The sequence below is a fragment of the Podarcis bocagei genome (genome assembly GCF_964188305.1).
Source record: "Podarcis bocagei genome assembly, chromosome: 1".
In the NCBI taxonomy this organism is placed as follows: Eukaryota; Metazoa; Chordata; class Lepidosauria; order Squamata; family Lacertidae; genus Podarcis; species Podarcis bocagei.
Genome location: NC_138125.1, coordinates 66,547,654 through 66,568,652, shown reverse-complemented (window position 1 = coordinate 66,568,652; position 20,999 = coordinate 66,547,654). Strand labels below are relative to the sequence as shown.

General features: G+C 40.4%; 1 protein-coding gene across 8 annotated transcripts in view; it reads left to right on the top strand.

The window, feature by feature from the left end:
* DCDC1 (doublecortin domain containing 1) overlaps nt 1–20,999 on the top strand; it is a 271,410-nt gene that overhangs the window by 223,264 nt on the left and 27,147 nt on the right. For all 8 annotated transcript variants that reach the window (XR_014000680.1, XM_081163132.1, XM_081163133.1 and 5 more), the window contains exons 26-32: nt 6,331–6,489; nt 7,503–7,706; nt 8,544–8,658; nt 9,889–10,059; nt 11,945–12,130; nt 14,226–14,429; nt 15,916–16,123. Coding sequence is in view for 7 of the 8 variants with exons in the window: in XM_081163132.1 (XP_081019258.1) it covers nt 6,331–6,489; nt 7,503–7,706; nt 8,544–8,658; nt 9,889–10,059; nt 11,945–12,130; nt 14,226–14,429; nt 15,916–16,123 (1,247 nt within the window). In the remaining variant the exon portion in view is untranslated. The remainder of the gene's footprint in view (nt 1–6,330; nt 6,490–7,502; nt 7,707–8,543; nt 8,659–9,888; nt 10,060–11,944; nt 12,131–14,225; nt 14,430–15,915; nt 16,124–20,999) is intronic.

Below are 20,999 nucleotides of genomic sequence, written 5' to 3'. Positions count from 1 at the left end.
GATTAGATCCAGAGGGGCTCTTGCTTGCATTAGAAGAAGTCTGTCATTACAACCCTCCCAATTGCAGTCATCTATGTCACATCCCATGTCATTCCTGAGGATTCCCTGACTCTCGGGAGCAGCTTGATGAAGGACATATGGGCTGCAGCAAGGAGAAAGTGGCTGGAAAGTCCAATTCCATGTATGCACTCACATACATTGGAATCTAGCTTGATGGACCTTAAAAGTGCTTAACTTCACCTGGAGTTCATTTCCTCTCATTTTAATTACTTATTCTTAAGGGCATCGTCTTTTAAAATAAACCAACATCCATTCAAGGCTTACTGGAGGCCACGATAATCCACTTTAAAAAGAGCCCCTCCCACTATCAAGAACCTGAAAAACTATTGTCTGTGTACAGTCCTAAGGAAAGAGGACAGAAGCAGGAAACAGTATCCATATGAAATTGGCTGTATAAAAACAAATGCATTTACTCATTCAAGCAATAGGTGGCACTGTTGTTTTCTGAAATATAGAAAAGCTGTCAATATTAGGAATAAATCATAGAAATCATAAAGTAGCTGTTACTGTTGTCCTGTAGGGTGATACTAAAATCATGTCAGTGCTTGTGGTATCAGTGGGGAAGTATTCATGTTCCAAAAGGCTAATAATAATATATATTTCATGTCTCGTATGCACTGGCTTCATGCATGTAAAACTCATAGGAAATGGTCTAGAAACACAATTATGGGGCATATTTCTCCAGGGCATATATAAGGGCATATATATAAGGGCATGTTCAGGTGATAGCTGTCATTACACTCTCTGAAACAGGATACCGTGGGACCCTAACAGACTCTCATTTAGACAGGTTAGAATTTTTGTAGGAAGCAGACATATAAGATCTGTTAATTCTTGCCTCGGTAAAACTGAATGAGAGCCAATAAACTGAAGCTCAATCCAGATTAGACTGAGGCACTGTTAGTGGGTGGTTCTCTAAACTGGATAAATGGGAGGTTGCCTGCTCTTGATGGGGTTACATTCCCTCTGAAGGAGCACGCATGCAGCTTGGAGGTCCTCCTGGATCCATTGCTCACTTGAGGCTCAGGTAGCCTTGGCACGGAGTAACTTCCATCATCTTTGGTTGGTGGCCCAACTGTGCCCCTATCTTGGCAAGGAAAGTCTATGCAATGTGTTATACATGGAGCTGTCTCTGAAGACAGTTCAGAAACTTCAGCTGGTGAAGTATTTAGAGGCCAGGTTGCACTGGCTGCAAATTAGTTCTAAATTAGGAATTAGATCTACATCAGGAACAAGGAGGTAATAAATATTTCTATTGTGAGCTGCTGTCCCTGTGGAACCTGCCACCTAAGACAGTCACTTCACCTTGCCTCAGAGTGCCTTGTTTCCCATGTAAGAAAATGTTCAATTGTGTGTGGAGGAGACATATAAAATCATTTGAACAGCTCAGAGAATAAGTGGAATTCCTAAAAAATAAGGGAAATAATACACTAATTAAACAATTAAAATGAACTTTTGAGAGCCAGTGTGGTGTAGTGGTTAAGAGCCGTAGACTCGTAATCTGGGGAACCGGGTTCGCGTCCCCGCTCATCCACATGCAGCTGCTGGGTGACCTTGGGCTAGTCACACTTCTCTGAAGTCTCTCAGCCTCACTCACCTCACAGAGTGTTTGTTGTGGGGGAGGAAGGGAAAGGAGAACTCCTTCGGGTAGTGATAAAGCGGGATATCAAATCCAAACTCTTCTCTTCTGTATATAGCAGATGTTAGACTACATCTCTTGCCATCCTTGATTTTTGATCATGTGGACTATAGGAGCTGGAATCCAACATGACTGCAGGACCAGAGGTCAGCTACCCTGCTATAAAGTCCACCTTTTACCCTGATTCATATTTCATTTACCTCCTGCCATTATGCTGTGTAGCTTTCTTCCTGATCCCTCTCTATCCTCAAACAAATAACTTTCTTAATGAGAAATGGTATGTGTTTGATCCTGCAAAATATGTTCTTATTGGCAATTTATAAGAGTCCCCATAAACTGCAAGTGGACAGCTCTGCTTGTGTGTTGTCTATTTCAAAGTTCATAAGTTGAAAGAGTAAATATTTCTTTAGAGAAAGTTTGCAGAAAGTCTTGTAGACCATTTTTCAGTTTAGTGTTTAGCATTGGCCTAAGCCGTTTTCTGTTGCTGGTTCAAATGTTTCACTTCCTGAGAGAAAAACTGGATTCTGTAGATGGGTAGCTTTTCACGGCCTTGCATTAGGGATGAGGGAGAAATTTAATTTGATTTACATTTAAAGGGGAATGTAACTAATTCACACTTGCCAAATCAACATGTGAACCAAAATGTGCACTATCCGAATTTTGCTGAAGAGTTTTCCAGCCAAGTGATGTGCACAAAAAGGCATGAAAAATACTTAAATTGGTTAAATGCTTATATTGCGGAGAGCTGCTTTGCAAAAATGTGTGTAAAAGACAATATTATGTACAAAAAAAATGTATGTAGGAGGAGAAATTCATCTTAAAATGTTGATGAACTTTCAAAAGTACTTCAGTTCATTTTTTTTTTACTTCTAATTGTAATTCTTATTTACTGACTTTTCCACTAGGCATGCAGATATTATGTTGGACCGTTTATTATGTATTATTTGCTTTTTAAAAAAATCTGATCATCCTGTACTTGACTGGAACCTACTGACTGCAAAAAAGAATTATGCCTACCAGTGGCATAGCGTGGGGGGTGCAGGGGGGGGCCAGCCGCACCGGGCGCAACATCTGGGGGGGCGCTCGCACTCTCAGCTCTCTGCCCCTACCTGGCTCACTCACTCTCTCTCACTGCAGTGCTGGCTGTGCGAATCCGAGCCGCTGGGTCACCGCCCACTGTAGAGGGGGTGGGTGCCAGGCGTGCGGTGCGGAGAGAGAGCAAGGGACTATCTGGGGGAGGCAGTGGCGTAGCGTGGGGGGGCAGGGGGGGCCGGCCGCACTGGGCGCAACATCTGAGGTTAGGGCAAATCCACAGGTTAGGGGGCGCAAATCCACGGGTTAGGGGGCGCAAATTACTTGCCTTGCCCCGGGTGCTGACAACCCACGCTACGCCACTGGGGGGAGGGACAGTGCAGCGGCCTCCCAGCGCAGCGCTGAGTGCGGGAGAGAACCACACCAGACCAGACCAGGCAGCAGCAAGAAGAAGCTGGCAGCGGCGGCAGGTTAGGGGTTAGGGGGCGCAAATTACTTGCCTTGCCCCGGGTTAGGGGGCGCAAATTACCTGCCTTGCCCCGGGTGCTGACAACCCACGCTACGCCACTGATGCCTACAAGTAAATTATGAAACTGTAAATCCTCTATGCTGAAGCGCTGGATAGCAAAAAAACCACCATGGAATTTGACCCAAATGGCAGTGTTGATGGAACAAACAAAATAAGAGCAGAGATATTAGAGCTGTGTGCAAATGGTCTCTCAAAATCCTCAACCCTATTTGTAGGTTGAGAAAGGTGGGGGGCTATTTGACCTTCAGGAGGAGACCTTCTCTTAACAGTTTTTTATAGTGGGGATCACTATTAGCAGTGGCAATAGGCTAGGTTCTTTCTCTGTTTGACTCTACTGTCCAGTATAAAAGCAATGGACTGCTTTTATAGACCAGGCAATAGATAGTTCCTCTTTCTGTATGAGCTTCAGATGTTTCTTGGTAGGTTACCAGCTGAAAACCACACAAGCAGTTGTATCTTAAAATCCCAGTTAGAGATAAACTACCAACCAATTTTTTTACCTTAGTTAACCATTCACATACCAAACGATATTATAACACAAAAAAGCATTCTTATTTGTAAATTTATATAACATACCGACAAAACCTTTCCCTCAGCGTTTGCTAATTCTCCACAGTTCCCTTGCCCCATTGCTGAGAATGCAGAAGTGAAACAACATGAGTGTTAGGAAGCCTGCACAGGTGTCAGGAAAACAATTCGTTGTGGCAAGCTGTTATCTAAGATAAGAAAGGGAATAAGAGCAATAACTCATTCACTTAGACACAAATCATGTTGCTAACACTAATGAAGCAGATTTATAATGCCTCTGTAGTTGATTTAGGTTTCTCCCCTCAAAAAATTATTTCTTGCTGAGAACTCTCCAGTTGTTTAGCAACTTTAAAGCACCAAGTAGATACAAACTTCTGGCCTGCCTTACCTATATTTATGACTTTCATGTGAGGTGGGTAGGGAGAGGAATCACAACCCCTGGGATTTTTCTCTTGACCCAGGAAACAGCAATTATCTCACTCTATTCTGAAGAAAGATTTCACAACCTGTTTAGGTAGGTCTGTGTACATCATAAGAACATAGTACAGTGGTACCTCGGGTGTAATGGTTCTAGGGGTTGCTTGTGTGTAAATCAACGCCACTCTTGGCTGGTTGCCTGAATTAACCGTTTCTGTCTAGACAGCCACGTGCCCATGGCTGTCTCAATCGCTGGCAGAATCCGTTAGTGGACGTTTCTTGAGCTTCTTCCAGCAAAGAAGCTCTTTGACGCTTAGTCTCCTCCTAGCCTCCCTGCTCGGAAGCCTTCTGCGCAGGGAGGGTGTGGGCATCGGAGGACCTGTGCTCTCCCCACTGGTTCCCGGCGAAGAGTCTTGGAGCCACCTCGCTGATTCCCCCATCTGCCCCCCTTCTTCACTGGTGTTACGCTGATTTCCTTCCCCAGAAGATGTGCTGCTTCTCTCCCTCCCGGGACGCTCTCCGGAATCCCTCTGGAGCCCTCCCTCTCCCTCTGGCTCCAATGGCAGTTCCCTGACATTGGGTTACAAACACTTTGGGTTACAAACACTTTGGGTTACAAACTCTGCTAACCCGGAAGTAGTACCTCGGGTTGAGAACTTTGCCCCAGAATGAGAACGGAAATTGTATGGCAGTGGTGCGGCAGCAGCGAGAGGCCCCATTAGCTAAAGTGCTACCTCAGGTTAAGAACGGTTTCAGGTTAAGAATGGACTTCCGGAATGAATTAAGTTCATAACCAGAGGTACAACTGTAAGTATGTTATAACAGCCATCACTTCTGGTATAAGAATCATCTTACCATAGCACATACCAGGGATTTTCTGTCAATGGGAGAATAAAATTTTCATAAGATTTTATTTATTTATCTGAATCATTTAAAAACTGCCTTTCATCCAGTTATGATCACCGGGGTGTGTGTGTGCTCCCACAATAAAAAATAAAGTTACTATTTGTCAATAAACATTAGATAAAACCAGGAGTTTACAACATTGCAAGGCTCAAGCTAGCAGATATTTCAAAGGCACTCTTTCAAGTATTTAAATTCTAAGTTATTCAGGGCCTTATAAGTCTGGGTGGCATATAAGCAGCATTGCAGGTTCTGGGAAATTGATGACTCTTGCTGGGTTCAACATTCAGCAAATTGTGAACAATAGTTCTTTTCATAAAATGGCTGAAGTCTGGTTATGTTTCCTCCAAGCCACCAGCTAGTGACTAACATAGCTGCTAAGTCCAGTGCATGAAACTACGAAATGTTCCTTGAGGAGCACAGTTCTTAGAGTGGTATCTCTTGTGTTGTCTGTTACAGAGATACTACTCTGAAGAAGGGTTTTATAACTGAAAGAAACTTCCAGATGCATTATTAATATGAATGACCACTGCATTTAATTTGCATAACTTAACTGAATGACTCATACTGTCATTTTGAATGACTCAGATTGGCATTTCAGTGTCATTTGACCTCACTATTTACAACCCAGTTCCTCCATCTACACCCAAGTAATATAAGCCTGTCAACTGAGGATAACTCTTCATGCATCTAATGAGCTGAATTATAGTCTACAAAAGATTGTACCATAATAAATGTGTTATTTTTTGAGCTATTTCAAGACTTCGTTGTTTATACCTTCCTTTGTTGGTTGTACATGGGATTACCTCAAGAAACTATAGACCTAGCCCCTGTTTGAGTGCAGTCTTCTTCCTCCCTCCCTCTATTTTTGGTGCTCCCCCATTTTTCTTCTTCCCATAAGGTAGAAGTAATATCCACACAGTGATAAAGTAAAGTGTTGGTTTATATGCTTCCCACATAACCCCAAAGTCTTGTAGTAGTGTGAACTGTAAGGTTGGATGAGGAAACATTGTTGAGTATGCAATCTTAAGAAATGTAAAACTACAATCTGAATCATTTAGATTGCAATTCTGCACACAGTTTAACTGCCATTGACTGTTTCAGCTGTTAATCTCTTAATAATCCTTAGTTTTAACTAATGACTTAACTTTTTATGAGAAATTTAAACTGGTGACAATCACCAGTGCTTCAAATTTCATATTGAATTTTATATTTTTTTCAGGACTTCACATGCAAAATCTCATCTTAAAGCAGATGCATCTTATACACCCATGAAATATGCTTGGCAACAAAATCTCTATGATTTTGATGAGGACTGCAGCCTTCAGAAAGATAAAGATGAACTGTTCTTTGAAGATGCAGAGTTATATAAAAAATACAGGTCAGGTCATATATTTATATTTCCTAAATTGTTTTTTAGGATAGAATCTAGCAGTTTGGGCCACCACCATTTCGTAAAATCACTTGCTATCCACCCTAATCTCTTTCCATACTTTGTGGAATTAGACATTTGCAGAAATGGTAATCACGTCCCTCTTATAATTTGGGATGGAGGCAGTGGCAGAGCTTCATGCTCCTGCACCGGGGGGGTGGAGAGCAGGTGGGGGCGTGGCTGGCATGCTTCCTGAGGGTGTGGCGCACTGCCCGCATGGGCGTGGCGCACGTCCTGGGGGCGTGGTGCACTGCCCACAGGGGTGTGTTGCCCAGCTCGGGTGGGGGGGCAGCTGCTATGGCACCCCACCAGGATTGCGTTGCTGGGGGCGGTGCGCTCCCCCCACTCCCCTCTTCCTCCCCCAGTGGATGGGGGATAACTGGGGCTGCACCCTTGAATCTTAGGTTCACAACAGTCATTTCATAGTCCCCTAACAGCTCTGCTAGTACCCAGGCTCTTCATTATTCCGTTGCCAGCTCACAGTGACATATCATTTGTATTCTGTTTTCTCTCTGTGACTTTAAAAATGAAGTCAGACTGAAGAGACTTGCTGGGCTGTATTTCAGTTAATCTTATTTCCAAATTTTCAAGTAAGCACAGAGAAGCACAATACATCTTAGATAAAGGTGAAGTCTATTCCAGTATTGTGTGGTGTCTAGAAAACTTCTTTATGAGGCTTAATCAATAAGCTCCTCTATGCTCTCCCTCTAGACCATTCTATACTTTCAGTTGATCTCTCTTTCCACAATTTCACCTTTCCACCTACCCAATTTCTCAATATCTGTGCTCAACTTTCTTTGTATTATGGTATGTATCTGAATTCAGATGTCAAAAGCACAAGTTGTAGAAGTAAACAAAGTTTTGGCACACTCCATTTGCCTTGCTCTTTTTTGTCCATTACCATGCAATGAAATATTTACAGAGCATTTTTCTGCAGCTCTATGTCTTTTTGTTTACTTCAGGCATCAGCCTAAACTGACTGAAGATTTGCAGAAAACTCATCATCAACAGTTTGAATTTAGAAATGGGAAGATTATCAACTGTAGCTTTCGAAATCTCGCTTTAGGTGTGGAGAATTCTGATCTGCGCTCTGGCGCTGAAGTGGTTTTGTTGGAAAAGAAATGTGACAGTATCAATCAACACTGGATATGGAGAGAGGATAGCAGGTGAACGTTCACTGTTGGAAATGTGGTAGAATTTCACAAGAATTAAATTGCATTATTAGCGGGACTTCCAATCAGGCTAGGTTACTTTTCCATTTCACTTGTTCTTCAAGTGCAGATATTGCAGGCCTCAACCACCAGCTAGTTCTAACATTTTCTAAGAAGGTCTTTCAAAAATGAAAGCATCTTATACAAGGGGCTAAGAAAACAGCCAAAATTAAAAATTCCGTTTTCAAAAGACCCTGCATTTTAGTCTTAAATATGCTACACTTTCTGTGAACCCTTGTGCATAGCTCAGCCTTAGTATGTGTAACTGCAATAACCCAATATTTTATTCTTCTTTACCCTTTCCCTTTGTCTGTTGAATCCCTTACATCAAGTTCTACATTATAAGCCCCTTGGGGCAAGGACTTGTCATCTCAACTTTTTGTAAAGCTTCATGTTACACGGATGGTGCCTATTTATTGTTTTTAATTATTTATTTACTTAGCAAAATTCAACAAAACTTCCAAGTCCTTTACAAGAAACCTTTCCTTGTCACCTCCCACCTTTTCTTCTTACTCTTTCCTTCTCACCTCACTGTCACAGAACTTTGGAGACAGAAGATGAAGCCCCTTGAGGTCACACTCTGGGGATGAGGGTGAGCAATCCCTAAGACTCACTGCTGCACTCTGTGGCATTAAAATGTCCATGCAGTGCTGTGTGTAGAACCAGTTCAGTGTTATTACTGAGAAATATATCTTTAGAAGAATCTAAAAGTAAGATATACATTTAGCAATGAAAAAAAACTTTTTTTAAAAAAACTGTCTTCTGATTTCCACCTGACCTTTCTGTTCCTAGGACATTTCATCTTGTGCTGGACCCACAATTAGTGCTAGCAGTATCGATGCCCAGCATACTCAGTGGGTATCCAAAAAGTCCTCTGGAAATGCAAGGGTGTCCTGTCGTCCTTCAGGTAAAACTGTTTGTGTGCTTATATAGTTTTACACTGCTTATATGTCAAAGTGGCTTCTAAGTAGTTTACAACTATAAAATGAACTTATAATTAACACTGGCATTAAAACATCCTTAATTAAAATATACAATGAAACATTAAAAACATAATAATTAACACACTTGGAAATGGTTAAAACAATAGCATCAGAAGTTCAGTTCAAGGGAAGAATGCTTGCCTAAACAGGTGTGTTGGCACATAATAGCAACTCTGACGGGGCCTTCTGCATTTCAACAGGGAGGGTATTCCATAACATTCACCTTAACAGATTTCATTAGGTGAACATAGTGCCCTTACTGTGCAAGGAAGAAGATAGTTTTTTAGGTAACCTGGTTCAGAGTTATTTAGGGCTTTGTATTTAAGCAGCTGAACCTTAAAACTGGCTCAGTAGCTAATAGGCAGCCCTTGCAGGTCCCTCAGCACTAGTGTGATACCTCTGATAAGGAACACTAGTCATTACCCGAGCTTCAGCATTCTGCATCAGCTGCAGCCTCCAGACCAGCTACAAGGGAAGCCCCACATAGAATACATTGCAGTAATCCAGACATGAGGTCACCAATGCATGTGTGATAGTGGCCAAGTGAACCCTGTCCAGGAAGGGTGCAGTTAACCGCAAAGGCAGCAATGAGGTCAGGCTGAAATCACATGATTCACACACCTTGCCCAAACCAGTGTTAACCATTTTGTGTGGCACAGTGTGCTGTTGGAGGAAGAGTGTCAGCTGCTGGCATGGCTTGGAGCAGAAGTCTCAATAATTTGGCCTGTCCAGAAGGCTTTTCAAATGCTGAACTTCACCCAGATTTATATGTAGTTATTAAAGGCAAACAAAGTTCTCTTCCTTTTATTTCAGCTAACCCATATATATTGACCAAGAAAAATGCTAGAGAGAGGAGGAAACTGTATTGTAGAGGTCAGGAGCAGGTGTTTCCCAATGTCATGCTTATTATTTAGTGGCAATGACCTAGCAATGAATAAGTCCTGCAAAGGCTATTATAACTGTATGTACAACAAGGCTAAAAACCAGCAGGATGCTGAAGAAGAAGCAGAAGCAGAAGAAGAAGGGGGAAGGTATATATCTTACCAGATAAACCTGAATATTTTAAAACATTTTCTTTAAAAATACCAGTTTGGAGAGAGAGAACGCAAAAAAAATTATCTTAAAACAGGATGGCCTATTTTATGTTCTCACAGAAACACAAAGAATGTAAAAATGGAGCTGCCAATCAAAGGTGGAATTACATGGAAACTACAAAGGTTATTAGTGCCTTTTACAGCACAACCCTGGATCAAGAAATCACAGCAGCAAATTATTCTTCGATTTGCACATTTTCCGTGGCCAGCACAGAGAAAATAGACCAACCAGTAAGTAATTTTTGTTTTCTGTATAGACTAGAGAAATTTGACTTCGCTAAATCAAAAGGGTGGCTATGTAGACATGTCTAGATGTATCTGTGCACCAATACCCAATAGAAAGAGATATCAAATACAGTGGTGCCTTGCAAGACGAAAATAATCCGTTCTGTGATTCTCTTCATCTAGCGGTTTTTTCGTCTTGCGAAGCAAGCCCATTGACAGATTAGCGGATTAGCGCTATTAGCGGCTTTTAGCGGCTTTTAGCGGCTTATCAGCTTATCGGATCAGCTGTTAAGCGGCTTAGCGTCTTAGAAAAAGGGGGGGAACCCCTCAGGAACTCGCAATACATTTTCGTCTTGCGAAGCAAGCCCATAGGAGATTTGTTTTGCGAAGCACCTCCAAAACGGAAAACTCTTTCGTCTAGCGAGTTTTCCGTCTTGCGAGGTATTCGTCTTGCGGGGCACCACTGTATTCCGCTTCTTGTTGTCTGTGGTTAACAGAAGGAACAAGGATAAGGCAGGAATCAGGCTAGTGTAAAATCATGTGATTCATGCACACTCTTAGAAAACACATTGTTTTATGGCACAATAAAGACTAATAAATTTATTATGACAGTTTGATTGTCTTCAGGGAGACTGAAACGCTGGTTGGGGGACTTTTCACTACTCCAAAACATATTGTAACTAATATTAAGGTGGTCATCCTTGAACAAACAAATTTAAATGCAGGTGGCAATCTGAGAGCGTTCAATGTTATCACATTGTGGATTGAATTGGTGCAGTGGAACTTTAGTTTAGCACACCAGTTGTGCAGCAAAAACAGCTACACCCCTGGAAGTTGTTGCATTGTTTTATGTTCATTTTGTGAAGCTATTGGGAAGTTCTTCTTCACAGATCTCATTGAAGTGAATGGGATCAGTGAAAGGGTACAAAGTACCCCAATGCGATTATATGGATTTTATGGGAAACATGAGGAGATTATCCATCTTAACAAATAGTGTGGTTCAGGTACTAAAACATCAACATGGAAGCTGCTTTTCTGTCAGTTCATACCATGGTGTAGCCTTTGCAAACCTGCTTCTACTTTTGGGGGGGGGGTGAATCACACCGATCCCCACCACTTTATTATTATCTCATGTTACAGTTGGTTTGTCGGGACCTTCATGACTGGTTCAGTTTAAGTGAAATTGGCCTTCAAAGCCCTAAATGTCTTGGGACCTAAATATAGGCAGGAGTCATCTCATATCAGCCTATCTGTGTCATAAAATCTTTGGTTGAGGCCCTTCTCTGAGTGCTTTTCTTTTCCACAGTGGCACCCCATCTTTGGAGCGCCCTCCACAAAAAGGTATGCTTGGCATTGACATTACAGTCTTTGTGGCACCACATTAAGACTTGAAAAGAAAAAATGCCCAAGCATTTTAAACGTTTATGTTACTTCAGAATGCATTCACACGGATGTCTACCCAGGAATAAGCCTCATTGAGCTCACTCAGACTTACTCCCAGGTACTCATCCGTTCTATAAATGTGCATTTAAAAACAACAACCAAGGATTCCATTTTAACAGAAATAATATTACGCTGCAACATTTTTAAAAAAGTTATAATAAAAATATATACTTTTTAGGGAAATGTTATCTGTTCCCCCCGGCAAAAAAAAGAAAGTGAATATGACATCTGTTATTCAAAAACTTGCTGTCTGTATCCAAAAAGTTAGAAAAATATTTGTATTTGTTTATATGTATTTAATACAAATACATCTTAGTATTTTCTGAACATTTTGGATGTAGACAAGTTTTTGAATAATAAATGTCATATTGGATCACTGCATTTTTATTATGGGTTCTGCCCTTCCCAACCCCCATTTTTAAATGGTTTCAACCATTTTTATTTATAGGGCTACTATTTTCTTTCACCGTGTGGAAAGCAGAAGGTAAAGATATGCTTGGCTTGTGCAAGGACCATAAGAGGAAAGAAGGACCTGAAAAAGTTGCTCCCTGGTACTGTATTCTCCTGTGCCTCTGGTTCTGAGGAAGGAAAGCATTTATCCATCTGGCCCTATAAGTGTCTTGATGTTAACAAGGTTTGTGACAGTGTTCCTGCTTTTCAGTGACACCTCCTGCCATGTATATATGCATTTAGTGTAATCCACTAGCTGGCAATGTTAAGCCTTCTCTTGTAGATTACTTTGAAACATTGGCAATCTGTATTTCAGTCTGGAGATTAAAATGAGATTAGAGTCACAATTTTTCTTGCTGGAAAATACTAGACACAGGTTACTGTGGACTTAGGCATTCTGCACATGCTTTAGGGCTATTTCACTTTAAGTATAATTTTAAACATTTTCAAACTTACCCTGGCATTAAAATCAGGTTCTGGAGTTGAATTGTGGATTAAGTTAAGATCCTACTTTGATCAAAGCATTGTTTCTCAGCCAGAGTTTCCTATCTGGTAGCTGCTCTCAGACTCTAGAACTTCCTTCCTAGAGAAATTAGACTGGCTCCCTTCTTGTACTTCTGCCAGCAGGTGAAGACATTCTTGTTAAGGAGGTTTTTAATGATTGGTGTTTTAATGTATTTTTAATCTCTGATGGAAGCCGCCCAGAGTCTCTGGGGAAACCCAGCCAGATGGGTAGGGTACAAATAATAAATTATTATTATTATTATATTGTTTCAGGAGGCTTTGGGGAACTGACTATTTTTAAGGAAAGGGCTGGTGCTATGTTGTTTTTATTGTGATGGTTTGTATTTATTAACACAGGTCATATATGTATTCTATTAATGTTTAATTGTTTTTTAAATGATTTTTTTTCTGTTTTGAGCTGTGAGCCACCTTGAGTCCCTGTCAAACAAAAAGGCTGGATAGAAATCAAATATAGTTATAATCTGTAAAATGCAACAATACTAGCCAATGCCATATAATAATTTTATAATGCTCTCCCCACTTTTTCTATCATTATCTCCCCACACTTTATCTTTACTGCTATATTCAAACACACACCAAGGATACTATACATAATGTAAGATTTTGTTAATCTTATGACCAGATGCCCTGCTAAATTTATTAATTAACATAAGCACATTCTTAAATGATTTTCTGGCTCTCTTAAAAAAACCTATGCCACATCTATGTAAAGATTTGTCTATAAAATGCTTTAAATTGTAAGGTATATTTATAGTCAGATTCTCTGAACAATTCTGTAATTTGCAAGGTTCCCACTAAGTACTGCACTGTAGCCAATGAAAAGAACATTTCCCCAGAAGCTTATAAGCCTATTAAAAGTCAACAACATGGAATATGGTTGACAATATGACCCTTGGGTGCACATATACTGATTGCCAGAACAGCAGAAATATAAACATAACACACAACAAGAAGCTTTTCAGGCCTTACCACAATAAGAAAAGTATATAGAAAATTGTGTTGGGGGGTATTCATCTGGATGTAAGTGACAAAATAACAAGCAATTTTTTTACTGTCTGAACATTTGAGAAAGAAGGGCTTAAAATCCTGGTTAGTAGTCTAGGAGTAATTTTCTTTTGAGATGTAATATGTAACGAGGGCAGTGCTTTTTTCTAGGGAGAAGCAGGGGTGAGCATACTCCTAAACATTTTGTGAATCTTAAGTTTGGCCTCATTGAGGGGCAGTATTTCAATATGAGTAGGAAAATGAGAGTACCCGTGAACATTTTTCTTGGGCAAAAAAGCACTGAACGAAGATGTAACCTTAATTATGTGGGGAGGTTAGCGAAAACATTTGTTCAGGAGTGTCTGTTCACCAAAGGCCAAATCCAATTCCCATTCAGTTTCATATAAAGGCATCACAGAAGTGTGAGGGCTTTTTTGTTTTGTTTTACTAATTTAGTCAATATGTTCAGCTTAATATATATATTTTTATTTCATCAATATAACAGTAAGACATCCTATATCTGTGTGTATCCCCAACATTCGTTGATGTAATCCTATTGAAGTATATTATGCATATCTCTCAGTAGTATTTTAATAAAAGTTAGGTTTGGTGTCCTGTGTAGTTCACAACTCTGTGCAACTCACAGTGACATATGCAAATAATAGTCACATCATTTTCCCACAAGGAACAGCACTTGAATCAATGAGTTACCATTTAAAAATTCACTTTAACAGAAGTCATGATTGCATCTTCTTCCTTTTATCCTAAAGACTGATTTGTCCACTTCTGAAGCTGAATCCACCTTACATTATTTAGAAGAATTTCTAGCGTCTTTGAGGACAGAAACATCATTGCAAATAATCTCAGAAAAGATGTCTGCAGCTGTAAACCAAAGAGCTGTGAAAATTATTGCATACAGAAATGGAGCTGGTTACAGAAATGGGCAGCTAATTGTTGCTAATACATTTCCTATGGTGAGTAGCAATCCTCTAGAGATCATCCTAACAGAATTGACCTGGACAAGCAGTAGGTACCAGATCATGGGCAAGAAACTCATACTAACAGCTAGGGAGAGGGGTTAGATAGGGTGAGTGTGTGGTGTATGGTGGAGAATGATTAACACATCCTTGCCTGGCACTGCTGCTTTGATCAACTATTTTTATTATTTCTTCCACGAGGGAAGGAAAGACAATTTTTATTTATTTTACCAGGCAACAAAAAGATTTGTGTCGGCCCTGACATGTTCTCTAGTATATGTAAAGAGGCTCATTTAATGTTTTGACAACAGAGTATAAACATAAACCATTAAATTGCCCTCGTGTCATTATCTCATGTTAAATGCTAATGCATGTTTGGAAAAAAGTTTATCTGATATTGACTTTAACAAAAGGTTTCCATATTGCTGATATCTACAACCGAACCAATTATCTTGTGCATTCAAGGACAAATTAGACATGACCTTAGAGAGGCACCACTTTAAGTTTCATGAGTGTTTTTACTGTTGCAAATAACAGCTGCGAGGGATGAAGGGAGAATGAACCACCGGGACTTGAACTAAAAGGGGTGCGATGGAGCAACTAACCCGTTTTTCCTGCTGTGCTGCCAACAAAAATCCCCCTGACATTGTTTGCATTGTGAAGAAAGCTCCCATTGGCACCATTAGCAGCTTTCCATCTAATGCAAATAGCAACTGTGGAGCAGTTTTTGTTGGCGCCCCCTTTGTTGTTAAAATCCCCTTTCTCATGTTTCTCATGCTTCGCTATCTGTTACTGGTTCCTGAGAGGGGGATGCACAGAGAGCTTAGAGCAGTGTGGGAGCAGCAATCGAACCAATACGATGCTCCTGCCATCATACCCACACGACCACACTGAGCTCTCTGTGCCTCACCCTTTTCCTTCTCAGGAACCAGCAGTGCCACCCTGCCTGCGCCACTTCGCCAACCACTACTGACACAACTTAAAAGTGATGCATTTAGTGCCCCATGTAGTTTGGTCCTCGTCCTATAAAATGTGAGGGTACACAAAGATGCAGAAATATTGCACTTATAATATCTCCGCTAAGAATCCAATGGCACGAAATGATTAGAACAGGCATTCCCAAACTCAGCCCTCCAGATGTTTTGGGACTACAACTCCCATCATCCCTGACCACTGGTCCTGTTAGCTAGGGATGATGGGAATTGTAGTCCCAAAACATCTGGAGGGCCGAGTTTAGACTAGGACTGAGGTGACCCAGGTTCAAATACCCACTCTGCCAAGAAGCTCTTGGAGTAAACTTCTGCTAGCCTAAGCTACATCTCAGGGTAGCTGTGAGGAGAAAAGGGAGGGGAGAGAGCCTATATGCTGCTTGGAGGAATAAATAACAGAAAGAAAACTCTGAGGATGGCAATTTAAGCATTTTTATTAAATATTTGGAATTAGTAAGCTTAATTATATGTCATTAACTTTTCCCCTTCTGTAGCTGCTTTCTTTATGCACAAGACGACTTGAACTTAACAGGACAGCAAGTAGACTGTACACAAGTGAAGGGACCTTAATTCTTACATTGAAGGATTTAGTCTTGAGCGCTGTAAATGATTATTTCAGAAAGCAGGAGTCTGAAAAACGAGGTGAAGGAGCAACTTTTGTTCCTGGCTTTAACGAAAACGCATCTGTGTTGCTTGTGAAAGGTAAAATACCACCCTCAGCAAGTTCCCAATTAAATTTCTCTTTAACTAGTATGTAAATTACAGTATTTCACTTCACAGAGCTAACTTTTTTGTAGTAAAGCAATAGGGAGCCTGTTTGCTGGTATGCTGCCAAGAAATATCTTGGAAGTCTCTCACTTTGTTTTCTATTTTCACAAGGAATAATGGCGTCTCATGGAGCAAAGATTAATGTTGGTACACTGTATTTGAACAAATGTTTAATTTTTTTGTTTTATTTTAGAATGCTTCTGCAGGTTCTAATTACCGTAGTTATTTGTACAATACATCTTATCATGAATCTTTAAATGGGCCAAATATTACTTTACATACACATAAATTGTGAAAGCATATACATTTAGCTTATATTCAGATGGAAGTTATATATTATATATCTTTTTATATATTATTCTTTTTTAAAATATATTTTTATTAATTTTCCAATAGCGTTTCAATAGCAGCCTCATTCTAACAATACCAATTTTATCCAAGTAATACAATTATTAATGCCATTTATTCAGATGTCAAATTATACAATTTGCTTAAACTGGCCCCCTCACATGCTAGAGTTGATGAGTTCATTCTTCTACCTTTTTTCTGCATTCCAAAATTTTAATAATTTCCATTCCATTCAGATATAACAAACCCTTATATAAGAGCTACAATCTTGTGATTTCTGTTTGTGTTGGTGTAATAGATAATGAAATGAAATCCGCTCCTAGTCCAAACCTTTTACATCCTTGTAGCTGGGTTGTTTTCGCAGTTTCTTATCTCATCGTCTCTGGCACGCGCCTGTAGTTTACTTCAATTACAATCCAATTAACAGGATAAGCTGTGCTTCCAGGAATGGGATGGGGGGGGGGAGTCGTGGCAGCCGTAGTGTTCTGTGCACCCAGTGCCTTTGCCTGCCCTCACATTCCATGGGGAAGCGAGTGCCAGACCACCAGACAAACTGTGGGTGAGAGTCTAGTCCCTCTTCAAGACGAAAGCAGATAATGAAATTCCCCCATCATTATTTGATTGTCTGTCTCTCTCCCATGGTGTTGAGGAGACTCCATTCCTGCCGCACTGGAAACAGGAAGCTGGTGGAAGTTAAAATTCAGTAGTCTGCAGGCATACTCCAGGGTTCACTCCAGACAGTGGCAAGCTTGAACATTTGCCCAGGCACTAAGATCATGAAGGGTTCACCATCCTAAGAGTGCTACCATTTCCACCTTGCTCAAATTATATTTTGAGACTACTTTCCCTTGTAATTTCACGTGTAAATCACACTGAGTTACTTTAGTTAGAGAGCCTAAAAGACTATGTAGCACAAGAAATACAGGTTGTGATACTTCCGCGCAAAGCTGAACCACATATGAGTACAGTAACTATTCACAAGAAGAAGAAGAAGCAGAGTTTGGATTTGATATCCCGCCTTTCACTCCCCTTCAGGAGTCTCAAAGCGGCTAACATTCTCCTTTCCCTTCCTCCCCCACAACAAACACTCTGTGAGGTGAGTGGGGCTGAGAGACTTCACAGAAGTGTGACTGGCCCAAGGTCACCCAGCAGCTGCATGTGGAGGAGCGGAGACACGAACCCGGTTCCCCAGATTACGTGACTACCATTCTTAACCACTACACCACACTGGCTCTCACTGATAAGCAATAAAACTCAGCCCTATTAAGTCCAAAACAGATATAATCAAACTTGATGATAAATTTCAGTTCAGCAGTTTAGTGCTGGGTTCTCCTGAAAGAATGGTGAATTTCATATCAGTATCTGAGCACTTGGGGGACTGAAATGTTCTCCCAATGGGTTCACAAAAAACTTATGTTAGAATTATCTGTAAGGTGCCACAATATTCTTCTGTTGTTTTTGCAGCAACCCATCTCGAATTTATTTCAGTGAATATATGCAAAGTATGTGGGAATTCCTTTTTCTCAATGAAGCAAAAGAAATTATGAGTCTGCAACCATACAGTGCGCAAAGAAACATGTATTTGTTAAGTTTAAATTCCTGCTTTATTTTTTAGTACCACTGAAAACAACTTTCTATATAATTTCTGTCTCTTGTTAAGCATAGCCATTCTTGTCTAGTGCAGTATTGATCTAGCTTTCAAGAATTCAATTCTATATTTATATTGGAAAGAGTTGTATATATTTTCAAAAAAGTATACCTTTGATCATTATCTAAAAATGAAGCATGAGGCAACTTTCCCGTTTATCATCTTGTTATGTTTTTAATATAGGTCTAGTTTACTTTTGGGGCTCTTTTTATGTCTATATTTTTCTTTTAAGTATTTCTTTCCTATGTATTATTTCCCAATCTTTATCAAATATACTCAGAAAAGGGCTCATCTTATCTGCTTTAGTCCCCTTTATTTTCCTTCCTATTGATTTCCTAAGCAGTACACAAGCCCACTAGAGTCTTCTCATTATAAGTTTGCTGCTGCTTTATATTAGGCATCTTTCAGCTTATGAAGTTTACAGATTTTTATCTCATCCACTCAAAAATTTAAAGCAAAAGCTTCGAAAAACATACTTAAAAATCAGTTCAGCACACTGAAGATTGGCAGTTACCCATCATTTCTTCTTCTCAGCAAAAGAAAAGGCCAATACTTCTTTGAAATTTAGTAAATATAGCTGATATCTGTTGCGTAAATAAACTTTATTATTTTGTATTTGATAAAGTATTCGCTTTGTGTGGTAGATGGAAGCCCACTATCACATTTAGGGGTGTGGGAGAGCAAAGCCAAGGAAAGAAACAACAACAGAAGAAACATTCTAAAATAAGATGTTTTCTGAATAAGTTGTGAGAAATATTGAGGTTAAATGTGAGAACTAAAGGTCCATTTCCATGGTCCATTGCAAAGTAGGCTGGAGACACATTTGTATCAGTGAAATAAAAGAAATTACAACTTTCCAAGCATGCAATGTATAAAGGAAAGATTTGTTTCTTTAGATTTTCTTTTCCCCTTTAAAGGAAGAGTAAATAAATGTACTATTCATGGGATCCTCTTTAGTAACCATGGACTGCAAATAAATACAGCTGCAAATAAAACGTTTTAAGTGTGTTTTAAGTGTAATATACAATGTGACACTAGATGGCGGTGGTGAGCCTTATGGAAAATCCAATTTATTTTTTAAAATGCTTTTAAAAAAGCATTTTCAGAACGTTTTTTCTATGTGTTTGGATTCCACTGGTGTAAACAAATTTCCTTTTGTTTTCTGTTGAAATTGTTAAGTTTAACCCTTCTTGTCCACTGTGGTACAGAAGGTTAAACTGTAATGGTGATCCCTGCCTGATTGAGTAACGGATTTTTATTTGTGCAATAGGACTTCTCCTTCCTTCCTTCCATTTTGTAGCACTCCATGCATATCCAAATCTGCTGCGGTGAATTCCCCAACCCTCTGGAGCAGTGTTTTTTTTAAAAAAACCAAGATTTTCTTGGTTTACAAAAGTACATGCATCAGGCTGTTAAGTCTTTTCTACAGATCAGTTACATTTGTTGTGATTCATTAGTGTTGAGTACAGTATAAGGTTGGGGAAGAAAAAGGAAAACGGAGGAGGGACTTTTTTATAGTGTAGGTGTGGGGTTTTGTGTCAGTGTCAACTGGCTAGGCTCTCTTTCTATCTGCCTGTTACATTTCCTTGGTAGTGAGAGGGGTTAAGGGGGCCCAGGGTGTGGCTGTTCGTTTGTAGCTGGCTGCAGTGGGGTTTGTTTGCATTTGTGAGGGAGTGGGGAGGGCCCGTTGGGTCGAGTAAGCCATATTGATTCCTATCCTGTCAGTGGGTTTTTGTTGTTGTCTTGCTGGGCTGTGTATGTGATAAAGGGGAGCCATACTGGAGTGAAGGCATCCTCTTCTATTTGTCTATTCTTCAGTCTGTTGCCATCTTTTCTAGTAAAGCTGTTCCTGTACAATTTGGCTCTGGAGCAGATTTGAGGTTGGATGGATTTTGGGGGATAGGAGAAGAAGAGGAAACAACCCCATTGCATGAACAGAAGTACACACACAATGTTAGATGTCACTGCATATTTATATTGAAGATAGCTGTGTACAGGTGGCCCAAACCTTACATCAGGGTTACATTCCGGGGGTTCCACACACAAACGGAAAAAGTGTGTAAGGTGTGGCCATCCCTAACTTGCCGGGCTTTGGGAAGGTTGTGCAAGCTCTCGTAGGGTGTTTACCAGAGGCACCAGGTTGCCCCCAAAATTGAGGGGGCCTGGCACATAGCATGAGTGTGACACCACCCACAGGTTGCATGTGTGTGATGTCAAATGCACAACATGTGCACGCTGTTGCATTGCCTGGAGGAGGCCAAGTGCTCTGAAGGAGCCAGCTACTGGAGCTGCAATGCACAATGTGCGTGACATCACACACACATGCCGGCCCACCTCAAAACTGCGGGCGTCTGGCCCTTTCACAGCAACTGTTGAGGGGACTGAAGACACCTCAGCCCCCTAGAGCTGACTCACCTGGTTTTTACAAGATCTTGTGAGATCTCTGGTGGTCCCTTCCAACTGTTCTCCATTTATTTAGTTTCCCACCACCCACACAAAGCTGCAATTGCATGACTAAATCAAGTGTAAGTTGTGGGTCTACTGTGTATTCAAAGATCTAAAATTCATAATTATCTAATAGTGGTTGCCCAATACAAGTAGGCTTGTATTGTAATTAATACAAGTGGGCATCTTTCCTATTCAATTTTTTCGTAGTCCTGCCATAACATAGTGATAGAGCACACACTTTAATTCAGTGTTATCTCCAGGAATAGCTAGGAAAAGACTCCTGTCTGAAACTCTGGAAACCACTACCAGTCAATCAGTGCGAAGACCATAATGAGCTAAATGGACCAATGGTCTGACTGTATAGGG